At 58.0% G+C, this 14122-nt stretch overlaps 1 protein-coding gene across 1 annotated transcript; it reads left to right on the top strand.

Annotated features, from left to right (window-relative positions):
• The first annotated feature begins 10741 nt into the window (after positions 1-10741).
• Positions 10742-12126, top strand: LOC104875589 (otospiralin). The gene is made up of 4 exons (XM_010643253.2): positions 10742-10824; positions 10977-11064; positions 11194-11217; positions 11765-12126. Exons 1-4 carry the CDS (start codon positions 10786-10788, stop codon positions 11947-11949), a joined length of 336 nt encoding a protein of 111 aa, XP_010641555.1. The 5' UTR covers positions 10742-10785; the 3' UTR covers positions 11950-12126.
• The last annotated feature ends 1996 nt before the right edge of the window (positions 12127-14122 follow it).

The following is a 14122-nucleotide window of genomic DNA, read 5'->3' as shown; positions in this document are numbered from 1 at the left end:
TAACTTAGTTATATATACAAGCTTCTATATCAGCCCTGAAAATCAAATTTTCAACCCACTCAAGACTGTTGACATAATACAGTGATAAAATATATCTCAACTTAACAAACAACCTTGTACTCACATTTTAACCACTTTCCTCTTGAGGCTAAAGGAAAGTGAACACTGGGCTTCCTCTGAACTTCATTCAGGGCCGAAGGAAGAGACGCAGGTCCCTAGTGAAGCTGTGGGTGCTGAGCGGCTCTCGAAGGAACCAGGATGTGACAGTGGGAAGCAGGGTGTGGGGAGAGAGGGCCGGTGGACTCCTGGCCTCTTCCCTGACATGGCAGCTCAGTTCCAGGTCCTGCACACCCAGCGACATCATGTAACTCATCAGCCACACGGCACGTGTGTGAAACGTGATTATTATTACGCACACCGGAACCACAGACTGCAGGGACGGGATGTGTGCACACTGCTGGCCAGGGGTCCCTGTTCCCACCCATTGGGCCTCTGTCTATGACCTCATGTCCTAGCCTCTGTCTCAGCTGTGTTGGTGGCATCACCTGGCAGGGACTGGCCTCACTCTGGGCAGAGGTGGAAAACTACGATAGGGGTGTCTTCGCCCAGGACCCGGGAAGGGCCCTGGGGGTCATGAATGCTTGTCAGAGGGTGCAGTGTCCCAGCTGTGTCCCGAGAGGCAGGAGCAGAGCTCAGGTCCATGGCTGTAGTCTCAGGGAGGAACACAGAGGAGACTCAGAAGCAGAGGCCAGAGGTGGAGACCGGGGCTTCCCAATGTTGTAATTTGGAATCCTCATCCCAGGAAAGAAGATGCTGTTAGGGCCTTGGGAAAGGGCTCAGGAGGGGCTCGCCTTCCACCTGGAGTGGATGCCATGTGCAGGCACCACCTGTGAACCAGGAGGAGGCCCTCAGCACACCAGGCCGGGTGTGTGTCCTGGGACTTTCCAGCCCTTCCACTGTGAAATGCAAATTTCTATTTTTACACAGGTTATGGTATTCTTCCAGCAGCCTGAAGTTAGACTCGAGGGGAGGGGAGGAGGGGAGGGAGCAGCTGCCCTGCCACTGTGGCACCTCAGGAGCTCTGCAGAGGCTCCGGAATCCTGGGCCCTTTGAAACCTGGATCTTCCAGCGAGTGTCCGCTGTGCTTGAGATCCTTTGCAGGGTCTCTTTCCTGCCACACAGGTAAGTCTGGTCCCCATTCTTCACCGTTGCCCTCGGTGCTCTGAAGCTGCGGCCAAAGCTCCACACACTTCTCCACGCGCTTCTCCACATCTCCCCCTGGCTGCAGGGCGCTGTGGCCCTCCCTGGGCTCGGGGACCCTGCCAAGGCCACACAGCTGAGGAGCAGGGCTGGCCTCTGGCTGAGGCTGTGCTTTTGGCAGGGAGCTCACAGAACAACCAGCGCTGCCCCGCTGTGCCAGCTTTGCTCTCCAATGGGCAGCTTCCACTGCACCCCAGCCGTGCCAGGGGCCCTCAGTCCCATGTACGCCAGCCCTGCATCCCCTGTGGACACCATCAGAGGTGGTAGCCTGGCCCATGCCGGAGAGCCCATGCGGGAGCTGCCTTAGGAGAGGCCGGACCTCATAGAAGGCCAGGCCTGTGGGTCAGGTCACTGCGCTCCCTGGCCACCCTCCCCCTGGCACTGTGGCCCCAAGGGCTGCACTGGCACCCGCTGCTCCTGACCTGTGGTGCCAGGGCTTGAGAGGAGAGGGAGCAGACCTTCTCCATCCCACACAGGGCCCTGTACCTGGACCATAGGGGGCCATGGAGGGCCAGTCAGGCCACTCCTTCCTGCCCCTGCAGACCCCCACTCACACCGCACTCTGCTACCCGATGCCTCACACCTGTCCTCACCCACACTGGATACCCGGGCATCGGTGGGTCCCTCCTGGGATGGCACATAGTGCCCATGGCTGGTAGTGGGGTGAGGGTGCTGGGAGAATTAAAGGCACAGCCTGACAGCCCTGCACACAGTAGGTGTTTTGGGGTGGCAGCCTGCTATGCAGCATTTATCTTAGGAAGGGTAGCCTAGTGGGCAGATGAAAGTTGGGGCTGGCTCCAGCCCTGCCTGTGTGAGACCTGCTCACTGCACTGACCATCTGTGCCCGGTTCTGCTGCAGTAGCCGCCGCAGGTCTGTGGGTCAGCTGGGGGCCCTGGGCATCAGCAGGCAATGGGCTTGCTGCTCTGTTGTGTGTGGTGGCCACACTGGTGCCCTTGCTGGCGGTGCCGAGTCAGCATGATCTGAGAAAGCAGGCATCACTCTCATGACAGGGCCATTTGCTTTTTAAGTGCTAGCTGAGGTACCTCTGATCTCTGCCCCAGGACCAGAACCACAGCAGGCTGCACAGAGCTGGTAGGGAGGGGTCCCCCGCTTCTGTACTTGGATGGATGGCCTTCCTCCATCCTGGCCTGGGGCCATGAGAGCAATTTCTCCTGGCAGCATCTGTGAATCCCGTGGCAGCTTGGAGATAGGAGCCGTTGACAGGTTCCGCTCCACAGCTGAGTGGGCCCAGCATGGGAAGCCCTTGATGGTATCTGTGCAGAGATGAGGAAGGGCAGCTGGGCAACAGGGTCTGTGCAGGCTGGGCCTGCCTCTGGCCATGCAGCTGGGCTGCAGCCTGGAAGCCACATTCTGGCCTCAGGTCCATGAAGGGCTCTTTCCGGGACATTTAGGGGTGGCATTAGAAAAGGCTGCCTCTGCAGTGGCTCTCACATGGCCGCCTGGCCCCGGCTCTTGTGCAGCAGGCCACCACTCTGCTGGAGGGGTGGTCCCCTTCTCCGTCCTCCCCAGCACAAGGGAACCCAGTGGCCCTGCTCTGCAGCTGGCAGGAAAGGCCCTGCGTGAATGGTGTAAAGGCCTCCTCGGAGCCACACAGGGACAGCGCTGTTGGTACTTTGCTGCCATCGAACCTCAGCTTCATGAGCTTTGCTGATGCCCCTCGTAGCCGGAGGACACCTTGGAGGCCCTGCTCCGTGTGGTGCTGTCTGAATGCCCCTCTGCCTGGACTCAGACCCCCTGCCTCTGGCCTGGCCACTCTGGGCAGCGCAGGTTGGCTCTCCCATGGTGGGTGCTCTGTGACGGGTGGCTGGACCTTAATGGAGGCTGGATCTGGGGCTGAGCTCTGCAGGGGTCTCACGAGCAGGATCTGGGTTCTCAGTGTGATTTTGGTCGGCCTGCTCCTAAGGTGCTCACTCGGAAGCGGCCTGGACAGCTTCTCCTCTGGAGGAGAAACTTTGTTGGCACGAGGGTCCCTCCAAGTGCCACCAGCTCTACTAGATGCTGCCCAGTGGGGCATAGGGTTTGTTGTCTGGAGGCTGGGTTTGGGACGTGTCCTCTCATCTCTCCCACTGTGTGCCCAGGGCTCCCTGGATGGTGGCAGCAGCGCTCTGACCTCTGCCTGTCTCCACATGGCCTTGCTCCCATATACCTTGGCCTCTAGGAGGGCAGCGGGCATGTGGTACCAGGGGCTATTCAATCAGGCCTGGCTGCCAAGGGTGGGGAACTCAGCCTGTCTTTGAGGAGACACAGTTCATACAAAGCTCAGCCCAGATCCTGGTCCCCAGGCACTAATCCCAGGGTCAGGCAGATACTTCGGGAGGTGGCAGAGGAAGCCCTGCACCTCCAGCACCCATCTCCCTCAAGGCTCTGCTTGGCCCCTCATTGGCTGAGGTCCAGGAAGGCAGCCCCGTCCCTTCCGGTACCCTTACGCTGCGTTGGGGAGGCTCCAACCTGATACTGGAAACTCCAGAGTCTCCTCTGGAACACTGCCCGTTGTCCCCAGCACCCCTCAGGGCACCTCAGTGCTGCTCTGCCTCAGTGGGCCTATCTGGCTCCACCCCTATCCTGTCCCTCCCTACGTTCAGCCTGGACTGGATGGCGACTCACAGCAGACCGACCACAGGGCATACTCAGTGTGGAGTGAGCGTGGGCACCGGGCCTGCGATGCCAGCCAGGCAGAGGGCCTCTGACCACGGACAGGGCATGCTCAGGCCTGGCCTCTCCACCCCGGCTGCCCCAAGAGCAGACTTACAGATGGCTGAGTGAGTGGTGGTGGGCAGAGGTCCCTCAGCCCCTCAGGGCCCTGCACACTGGCAGGGGACAGGAAGGTGCCATAGGGAGCTGTGCTCCACACAGGGGCAGGTTGGGAGGAAAGTGTGGTGGGCACAGGGCTTCCACACATTGGGGCGAGCTGGTGGGAACCCAGAAGGGACTGAGAAAGGCTGAGGGTGGCAGAGCCTGAGGAGGCCCTGGGTGTGAGCCTCTCTGGCCTCTGCCTGGCCTTCCAGCAACAGAGGGCCTGGAGCTTCACTCTGAAACCATGAGCTTGGACACCTTGCCCGGTGAGTGTCATCCTGAGCCCAAGCCCTGCTCCTGGAAGCTCACCCCACCCTGATAATCTGCCAACTCCACACAAGTTCCCAGCAAGTCCATCACAAGGGCCAGCCCAGACTGGACATTGAGGAGGTCAGGAGGGGCTGCAGACAAGGCTACACTTGCTCCCTTACGCTATCGAGTTGTTTTGTGTTTTGTTGCTTTCTGCTTTGTTCTGGAAGGTTTGGGAATGAACCCTGTCTAGCACTTTCCTGAGCACTGTGCTTCCTGAGCTCAGGCCCTGCAGCTCCCTGCAGCCCCACTTGGGGAGTTGGCCCTGTGGATCCAAGAACAAGAGTTAAGACACCTGCTACAGCATCACTGCCGAACTACCGGTGTCCACCCCGGAGAAGGCCCAGTGTGTGCCCCAGTGTGATGACGTCCCAGACATCCTGGGTTGTCCTGCATTGGGCGAGGCCCTGGCATCTCGAGCATGGAGGCCAGCAGTGTGGTCAATGCTCCACCGTGTATGGTTGGTGCCCGCTGCAGAGGCTCTGGGTGCAGGGACGCAGTGTGAGGTCCAGGCCTGTGTCAGTGTCCTCCAGCTGCTCAGCAGAAAACGCAGTGGGGCACATGGATGTGGCCTGGGCTGCTTTGCAGCAGAGCCAACAACAGCCTGGGGCTGGGTAGGGACAGATCCTGTGTGGCCTCGGAGTTTTCACTCACAGAGGGGCCTCAAGTCTCTTTCCCACCTGGGAGGTGTCTCCCCAGCTGTGGGGCGCAAGCCTCTTGGCGCTCACTGGGCCGGCAAACAGGAGACAGTTCTGCTTTCAGGGCCGAGGATGGAGAGCAGCCTTCCAGACGTCCAAGGAGCTGGATTTAGCACAGTCTTCAAAAGCACATCTGGCCCTTCCTTCCCAGCCATGGTTCTTGGCCCAGAGGGCGGAGTGCACGCCCCCGCCTTCCCATGCTTGGGCCCACAGAGCCTGCTTCCTGGACAGATCCGTGGATGCAGAATCTAGGACATCTGCCCTGGAGTGAGAGGGCCACGCTGCTCTTTTTTCATCTTCTCTTCTCCACCGAATGCCAGGGAGGGGAGAGCCAGAAAGTCAGGAGCAGCGGGTGGTAGGCGGTCTGCAGGGGAAGCTACCTAGGCTGGTGCTGGCTCCCAGCAGAGATCCTCAAAGGCCCAGGGAGGCAGGACAGTCACGCTGCCCAGGACCCCAGCCAGGCTGAGAAACATGCTGAGCCCCACTTCCCATAAATTCGGCTTTTATGTGGCAGTGAATAGGGGTAAACAATGGATCTCTTTCAGGACAGGAGCTGGCCCAACCCGGGTTTCCTCTTGCAGTTAGAGTCTAGCGTGATGGTTCTGGAAATCTGAACCTGCCTGGACCTCAGGAGGCTGATGTGGGTGTCCCCAGGTGCCCCATGGTTTGGACAGAGTTGCCCTGACCCGAGTCCTGTCTCCCAGCCCCAGGACTGGACCCCTCCATGCCCAATGCCCTCTACCACCCCTATCCAGATCCCCCTGCGCCTGAAGACATTGGAGCCCCCTGCATGACCAGGCAGAGAATGACCATGCAGAGAACTTCCTGGTGGTTCCCCTAACCCAGCTGTCCCCTCCTGGCTGCTATCAAATGTGCTTGGTCCCCACTCAGGACTGCCTGGCTCCCAGAACCCCTGAGGTCAGAGACTGGAAGAGCTTGAGGGGTGCTGGCCCCTCCTTCCTCCAGTGAGTCTCCTCAGTCAGGGAGGCTGCTGCCTGAGGACACTGCAGTCTCTCAGAAGGCCAGGCCATGTGCACAGGTCTGTGGCAGATATGGCTTTCTCTGTAAAAGCACCAGGCCTCACCAGGCCTCACTCGGAAGCACTGTGCCTAGGAAGGGCCCAGACCCTACTGTGACCTCTGAAGGAACCAGGCTACTCTGCAGGAGTCCGGTGGGTGGAGCACTGTGATGCATGGTCAGGTCCTGTCTGCCAGTCACTCATTCCTGGGTGTGACCTGCACAGAGAGCAGGACCGGCCCCCACGGGCCTCTGCCACCTACGCAGCCCACAAGGTGGGGGTCCAGGACTTCTTTCCACATTTTGCCCTTCCCTAGTTGTTCCTGGAAACATGGTGGGTAGAGCACTAGGGTAGGAGAGCAGACGAGATGGCTGAGTCACTGTGAAATGGTTCTGCGGCGTGTGCTTCACGAGCTGGGACACACACGGAAACCAGGGACCCGGATGGATGAGTCCCAGGCAGCCCCTTCCCCCGGACCTGTGTGTCAGGGTGCTGGTGCCACCCCACAGATGCAGCTTCTCTGTACCTCAGGTAAGTCCTGGCTGGAGTCAAAGGTGGCCTCGGGCCTGGAGCACTTCCAGAAAGATGGCCGGGTCTCAGGGAGCAGGTGAGGAGCACCAAGGGGTGGATGCCTCTCCCCGCTCGCTCAGTGCTGGTGTGTCCTGATGAGTCACGGTCCCGGTGCCCCACCGGTGCTGGCTGATTGGGAAACGGGGTCTGTCAGACACCCTGGGTCCACCAGGCATCCTCTGGCCCTGGTGACCAGGCCACGAGCTCAGCTGACTAAGTTGTGCTGTCTGCTCATCCGGTGTCCAAATGTGACCCCAGGGCTCCAGGGCCAAGCACCTCAGAAAGCTCTCCTGGGCCTTTAGCTGCCTGCCCTGTGCCCAAGGGAGGGGCCATGCTGGCAGTTGGGAGTGCGAGCTGGGGCCCCTTCTCACTGCCAACATGGCCAGATAGGGCCACAGGGCTCTGTCCAGCACAGCACTGCCATATCTAGCAAATGAAGATACAGGTGAAACTGGAATTTCCGCGAAACAAGGAATTACATTTTGTTATGTTTGTTCCTGACGTTATATGAGAAAAACTACCAGAAAAGTATTAATTATTTGAAGTTCGAATCCAATGGGGTATCCTGCATCTTCCAGGCCTCCCCGTGGACCCCCACTGCCCACTCAGGCCAGGGTCCCTCTTGGTTTAGGAGCGTCCTGTCCTGGACTCGACTGGGACCTGCTCAGAAATTTTCACAATCATTTCAAGGGAGGAAACAAGAAGAGCCATATGCTTAAAGGTTTTAACTTTCAGACCTTAAGCGGTCAGGCTTGTGGCCTGGAATAGGGGTTTTCTTTGACCATCTATTTCTTGGCCTGAACAGGACAGAGGCCCAGCAGTGCAGGCCTTGAGCATGGCACCCCCTGGAGCCTACTCTTAGTAACGCATGGACCTGACGCCCACTTCTGGTTCCTCAGAGCCTAGAGCCCAGGGGATCCCAGAAGGCACCCCACCAGTTCTTCTAGATTTACACTGCAGTTCCTGTCCCTTAAAGTTGTTGCACCACATCTGATTTGGCCATTTTCAGTGGGTCTTTCCAAGTCACTTTTCATCCAAAAGTCTTTTCATGTTCCTTACATGTCATGATGTTTGACCAAGTAATTTGATTAAAACAGGAAGTATGGCGGTGGGCTTGAGAACAAACATGATATTAGGAGACATCCCTTCCCCAGGGACCTAGGTCATTTCTTTCAGGGCTATGGAGACAGAAGTTCATGCTGGTTGGAGAGGAGGTGGTTGTCACTGTGTCCTGTGACTCAGCGGGGGCAGCAGGGTAGATGGCTGAAAGGGGCTCTGGCTCACTGGGTGAAGGGGGACAGCTGCTCTGCCCACTGTGTGTCCAGTCTGCACACTCCCTGGCCTTGCCCACTGAGCCAGGAACCCAGGAACTCAGCAGGGCAGGGGGGCATTGTTGCCTGCAGGGTGGGATGGAGGATGTGTCACTGAGTGCAGAGCTGGGGGACTGAGGTGGTGGTGAAGATTGCAGGCCTGTGCCCAGCAGGGCAGGAGGTGGAGGCAATGAGAGAGGCCCCAGTGCGGATGCAGGGCAGGAGGGGAGCTCTCCCAGCTTCACTGGAGGCTCTACAGAGGCCACACCATGGGAGCACCATGGACTTGTCCACAGCACATGAAGGCAGGTGACCATGGGGAGGAGGGACAGAAGCCACTGTGCTTTGGAGCCATGTCCTGAGGACCTGTGGTCTTGGGACTTTAAACCACAAGGAAATGTTTGTGCTCATGTTGGGACAGCTCATGTTGGATGAGCAGAAGCAGGTGTCCTGGAGCTCAGATGGGCAGGAAAGTTTCTAGAGCCCAGGCCTGCCAGCTGCCCCACCCAGTGACACAGCAGCCGGCCATGCCTGGTGTCCTGTGATGGCCAGAAGGGGGCGCCAGAGACCTCTGAATTGCCCAATGCTGAGGCTGCCTGCAATCACTTTTTCTCTGGGCCAGGGGAAGACACAGGATGACCACTGTCCACCAGAAGTGGCCCTGTGCACTGCAGTGTCTCCCATCCCACAAAAGTGGCCCTCCCCAGGCCACCAATGCATCCACAGTGTCCTGTGTGGGGCAGGGATGGGGCTGGGGGACAATGACAAAGGCTGGAGAGCAGTGACTGACCCCAGGCAGTAGGGACCAGCCAGGCTTCAGAGTACTCACTGGATAGGTGTCAAACCCAACAGTACCTGGGCCCACTCTGGCCCATTATGTTAGGAGGCTGAACAAATAGGTTATTTAAACTCACCCACGTGGTCCAAATGTGCACTCCGGTAAAGGCCAGAAACTGGCCCAGCTCACCATGCCAGAAAATGTGTTGGAAATGCAGATTCCTTGGCCCACTGGAGCTTTTGAGGCAGAACTCTGGGGAGTGGTAGAGATCTGCCTTATAGCACGTCCTCCAGGTGCTTCCGGTCCAGCTGAGGCTGAAACCCTGCCTGGCTTCACTGCCCAGGCCTGGATCCAGCCCTTGAATGAGAGCCTGAATTTTAACAGGAGCCCTGGTGATTCTTAAGGGTTGAGACGGTGGTGGGAGCCCTCACCAACATGGACACTTAACCCCCTGGGGCCTTTCTGCAGAGGGCAAGGGACAGACGGATGGACGAGTGGGGGTAAAGGTGCATCATCCAGGCAGGGACACCGGTGGAGAGAAAGTGCATGTTGGCCATGAGGGTCCTTGCAGTCCACTCAGCTGGGCAAGCAGTGAGCACTAACAGGGCTTACTGGTGGTGCTGGGCTATCCTTAGTGTTTCTTCTCTTGCATAAAAGTAATAAATTACAGAAAACATACACACCCAGAAATAAAGGCAAATGTACCCAGCATTCAATACCATTGCTGTTATTATTCCTAGACCTTCTCTAGTTAGTCTTTCAGGAGGAAAATAGTCATAAAGCTACAGAACGTGTCACGTTATGAGACTGTCTAACATCATAGGTGCATTTCCATCACCTTAGACCTGCGGCCATCTGGGTGGATAGGGAGCCACGCCTGGGGCCTGTCCATGGCTCATGATGGAGCTCCTGCTGGTCCCTCCAGGCTCTGCCGGTCCCTACTCTCTGCAGATCCCCTATGTGCCTGCTGCTGTGATAGATAGTGGCCACGGGCTCTCTGACTGTGGCTCTTCTAGTCAGTCATGGGCTAGGGTGGCCCTGGGGACCCCAAAATAGCTGCTCTCAAAGAAGCCACAGGACTGGATTTCTAGAAATGAAGCCCTGAGTCCTGGGTGGTAGGTGGCTGCCTTACAATACAAATTGAATGTATACTTTCTTGGGTTTTTGTTTAAATGTAGGACACTGTTTGGGAAAGAATGAGTCCTTACTCATTGGGATGGGGACACTAGGGAGATTAGGATAAAGCTGGGAGTCCTGATTTCAGAACACACAGGTGAGACTTTCCTGGCTTCCTTGAAGAGCTCTGGAAAGCAGGAGTGACAAAAGAGAGTTCCCGTGGACGTGGTGCATTTGTGGTGTGTCGGGACTCAAGGGCAGGGTCAGCAGGCCACATTTACCTGGGTAGATAGGTGGGCACTGTTGTGCAGTGGCAGAGGCTGACCTGGAGCCTCCCAGGGCTGGGACCACGTCATGGCCTTCAGGAGCCTGTGTGAGCTGTGAAGCTCTGGTCTGGAGATGGGGTGCAGCCTGACCCCCACTTCCTGCCCGCAATTCGGCTCAGCAGGTGTCCTGTGGGTCCAGCCCAACCAGGAGCTGCAGTGGCTTCCAGGGGAGCCTTGCTTGCTTGTCACCTGAGGCAGCTCTCAGTTACTGGGTCTCTCTCCAGCCCCAATATCAGACCAAGAAATTCTCTCCTGGAGGAGAATAACTGGGTTTGTTTCAAGCACTGACATTGAATTCAGTCCTGAGGATTTCAGCCCTGGCCCATGCAGAAATGTTTTCCTCTCAACTGGATCTTTGGATCCTGTGCCTCTGCTGGCCAGCAGGGTGACAGAAGCCCACAGGGATTGGGCTGGGAATGGAGTATTCAGTCTGGCGGTGGCTCAGGCAGGTGACACTCCCTTCCTGGTCCCCAGTGCTCCTATAAAGAGCAGCCTTGGAGCTGGCAGCAACACCCTGCAGGCTGCACGGCTGGGCTGAGTGACTGTGGTGAGGTCCCTCTGGACAGCGAGGCTGTTCCTGGGTGGATGTGCACAGTGAGAACGAAGTCTCTTAAGGCGTCGGAAGTAAGTATGGCCAGTGGGGGTGGGTGTGTGGGTGTCCCTCAGACACAGAGGGAAACTGCTAGCACACTGACCTCCCGAGGGTCACCCGCTGGGGCAGGCAGAGGAGGCTGGCTGGGACCTGGTGGTCTCAGCACTGTGGGTCCCTACTGCAGGTGGACCCGAGCGCACTGCACCTGGGGAAGATGCAGGCCTGCGTGGTGCCGGGGCTGGCCCTGTGCCTTCTGCTGGGGTCACTCACAGGTGAGGGTCCACCCTGTCCCCACAGCCCTGCTGCCTTCCACCCTGCTGCACTAGCCCTCCTGCATGGAGTTTAGGGCCTGGGGGCCTTCCAGAGTGGCCCCAGGTGACAACGTTCCTCTTCTCTTACAGGGGCCAAGCCAGTGCAGGAGGAAGGTAGGGTGCTCTCCTGTGTGTCCTTTCACTAATAATCAACCCAGGTGGGGGGGGGCAGAGGCTGCTGGGAGGTGGGCCTGGCTGCCTGCTGAGCTGTGCCTGCTGGGAGCCAAGGGGTAGGGGTAGCACTGCCATTCTCATCCTTAGCCGTAGGCTCAGCCCTGGGCTCTCCCAAAGTTCTAACTCAGTCCAGTATCATTGGGATGGTCATTGTCCAAGTTCTGGGTCTCTGTCCTCTGAAACCCCACCAGATGCTGCCCTAGCTCCCCCATGCCCTCCACACGCACTGTCCCTACTCAGCATTTCCTCTGGCAAGGCCAGGCGTCCTCCTCTCAGCCTTGCCTTGCTTCCTCTCCTTCCTCCTCCTGTTTTTTAGGCCTTGCTTCTCTCTGTTCTGGGAATGACCCCAGATAGCCCTTCTCCAAACCAGGAAGGTCACCTCCCCACAGGCACTACTGGCTGCCATGCACCTGCCCCCAGTCTGTGGAGGCCCAGCCCTGGGCAGGACTGTGGGGCACACCCTGAGAAGGCATCCTATGTTTTCCAGACCCCTACGCTGAGGCACCAGCTATGCCCTACTGGCCTTTCTCCACCTCTGACTTCTGGAACTACGTGCAGTACTTCCAGACCCAGGGCGCCTACCCCCAGGTGGAGGACCTGGCCCGCACCTTCTTTGCACACTTTCCTCTGGGGAGCATCCTGGGCTTCCATGTCCCCTACCAGGAGGACTGAGTGGCACTGGCTGCACCTCAGGGCAGATCCGGAGTTGCCAGAGCCACTGGAGGGGGGACTGGCCTCTGCCCCACAGGCTCCAGCAGACCTTGTGGGTTTCTTTCAAAAATAACTGTGCCCAGCCCCTCTGCTACTTCACAGGTGAACCTGGCTTTATTCTTCATTAAATGTGTGCAGTTCCAGCCTACAGGGCATCAGCACCTCTCCTCCTGTTTTCATGATGACCCTGGGGGGCCGGGATGAAGCTCCCCAGACTGTGGTGAGGAAACTGAGGCTGACTAGCTGTGGCTACCGCAGCTGGTTAGAGGAGCCAGTGCCAGTTCAGGCAATCCGGCCCAAGGTCACAGAAGTAGACAGTAGTCACTTTGGGCCAGGCGTCCATGCTTCATGCACAGCTCACATCTTGGAGCAGCAGGAAGTGAAGAAGGCAGGGCCCTGGCTGTCACCTGAGCAGTCTGAAGGAGGAAGGATGTGTGCTGATGGCAGCGTCGGTGCAGGTGGTGAGCCTCCCCCAAGGTGTGCAAAGCACAGGGAGACTGACTCACACCTGCTATGGAAGAAACCAAATGGGCAGCTCTTCTGGGCCACCAGCCTATGGGTTCCCTAGGTCTGACCTTCCCTTGGTGCCCAGGTGACACGCATTGACCTGGCCTCTGAGCCTCACCTGGGTCTTCATTGCTGTCTTCTCTCTGTGCCCTGCACCACCTGCTCAGACCGGGCTGACCCTGCCCAGCCACAACCCCCATCTTGGCTTCACTCTGTTGGTCTGTCCTGCTCCTCAGCCCTGCCCCTCGGCACCCTTGTCCCCTTCCAGCAGCCCTGCGCCAAGCCCACTTCCTACTGAAGGAAGAAAACATGTTACAGAAAACATGGAGCAAACACACTAGAAGGGCAGGGTATGGAAGTCTGTGCGGGACCACTGGGATAGGCACAGGGTGCACCTCAATGAGATGTGGGGGAGACTGGGCTCAGCCCGGCAGTTTGGGCCTCAGAGGATCAACAGTGAAGAGTAGGGTGGGCTTGGGGGAGGAGGAGGACTCAGTGACCCAGGGCAACGTGGTGGGGAGGCAGTGGTCCTGATAAACCAGCTGGCAGGACTCTCGCTGAAAGCAGGCCAGGGTGTTCCACAGGTGATCTGATCTCAGGGTAGGGCTTCTGTAAGAGCTCTGGCAACTCTTGATCTTACAAAGCTGGGCACCTGGCCTTGGTTCACAGCCGGACCACAGTCCCGTTAACCAGAAAGCATTTGTCTTCAGCTCCAATTCTCCATTCCTTTCTTACCATCTTCTTCCTCTTTTCTTCCCCTTTCTTATTTATATTTTAAAAATCACTGTGAAATACTACAATATAAAATTTCCCCTTTAACCTGAACATTTAGGTGGTGTTAAATACATCACCTGGTTGTGCAACCACCACCCCATCCATCTCCAGAACCTTTTCACCCTACAGAACTGAGCCTCTGATAACACTAACTGCAGATCCCATCAGACACTAGCCCCACCCTTGCCCCGGCACCACTATGTGCCTAGGGAGCTGTCTATGAACTGCCTACTCTGGGTCGGGAGCTCATACTGGTGGGATCAGACAGTCTGGCCTTGCAGGGGCTGACCTATTCCACTGAGCATGTCCCCAGGAGCTCCTCTGCTCTGCCCACGAGTCAGGATTTCCGTACCCCCGGGGCCTCAGCAGTGTCGCAGGATGTGCACGGACCCCGTGTTTACCCACCCACCCACTGGTGGATACCGGTTGTTTGCAGCCTTTGGCTGTTGGGAACAGTGAGCCTGGGTGTATCGGCTCCTCCTCCAGACCCTGTTTTCTATTCTTTTGGGGTGGTCCAGAAGTGGGGTGCTTTCCCGAGGTACTGACCTAGCCACCCTCTCCGGGCTCTGCTGCTCCCTGGGTTAGGGACAGCAGGGGTCGCCTTGGCACGTAGGCGCAGCTCAGGCGCAGTGCCGCGCAGATACGCAGGAATCAGCCGGCAGCCTGGGATCTGAGGTCCCAGTTAGCTGCAGGAAAACCACCGAGTCGCGGTCCTCCAAGGCCTAAATCTGTCCGGCGGGAGCGCGCCGGAAATGAAGTCGCGAGCCGGAAGTGAGTATAGAGCGGCGGGTCAGCGATGAAGCCGGCTGTGGACGAGATGTTCCCTGAGGGTGCCGGGCCTTACGTGGACCTG

Source organism: Fukomys damarensis, unplaced genomic scaffold (assembly GCF_012274545.1).
Source record: "Fukomys damarensis isolate Sample0158 unplaced genomic scaffold, DMR_v1.0_HiC HiC_scaffold_16, whole genome shotgun sequence".
Lineage (NCBI taxonomy): Eukaryota > Metazoa > Chordata > Mammalia > Rodentia > Bathyergidae > Fukomys > Fukomys damarensis.
This window is presented reverse-complemented; position numbering and strand designations above follow the sequence as displayed.

Bases quoted from the DNA above. Each gene is read 5' to 3' on its own strand.
- LOC104875589 (XM_010643253.2), top strand. From the start codon at position 10,786: ATGTGCACAGTGAGAACGAAGTCTCTTAAGGCGTCGGAA. The intron at 10,825-10,976 runs GTAAGTATGGCC...TCCCTACTGCAG, and splicing joins AGTCTCTTAAGGCGTCGGAA to GTGGACCCGAGCGCACTGCA. The intron at 11,065-11,193 runs GTGAGGGTCCAC...CTTCTCTTACAG, and splicing joins TCTGCTGGGGTCACTCACAG to GGGCCAAGCCAGTGCAGGAG.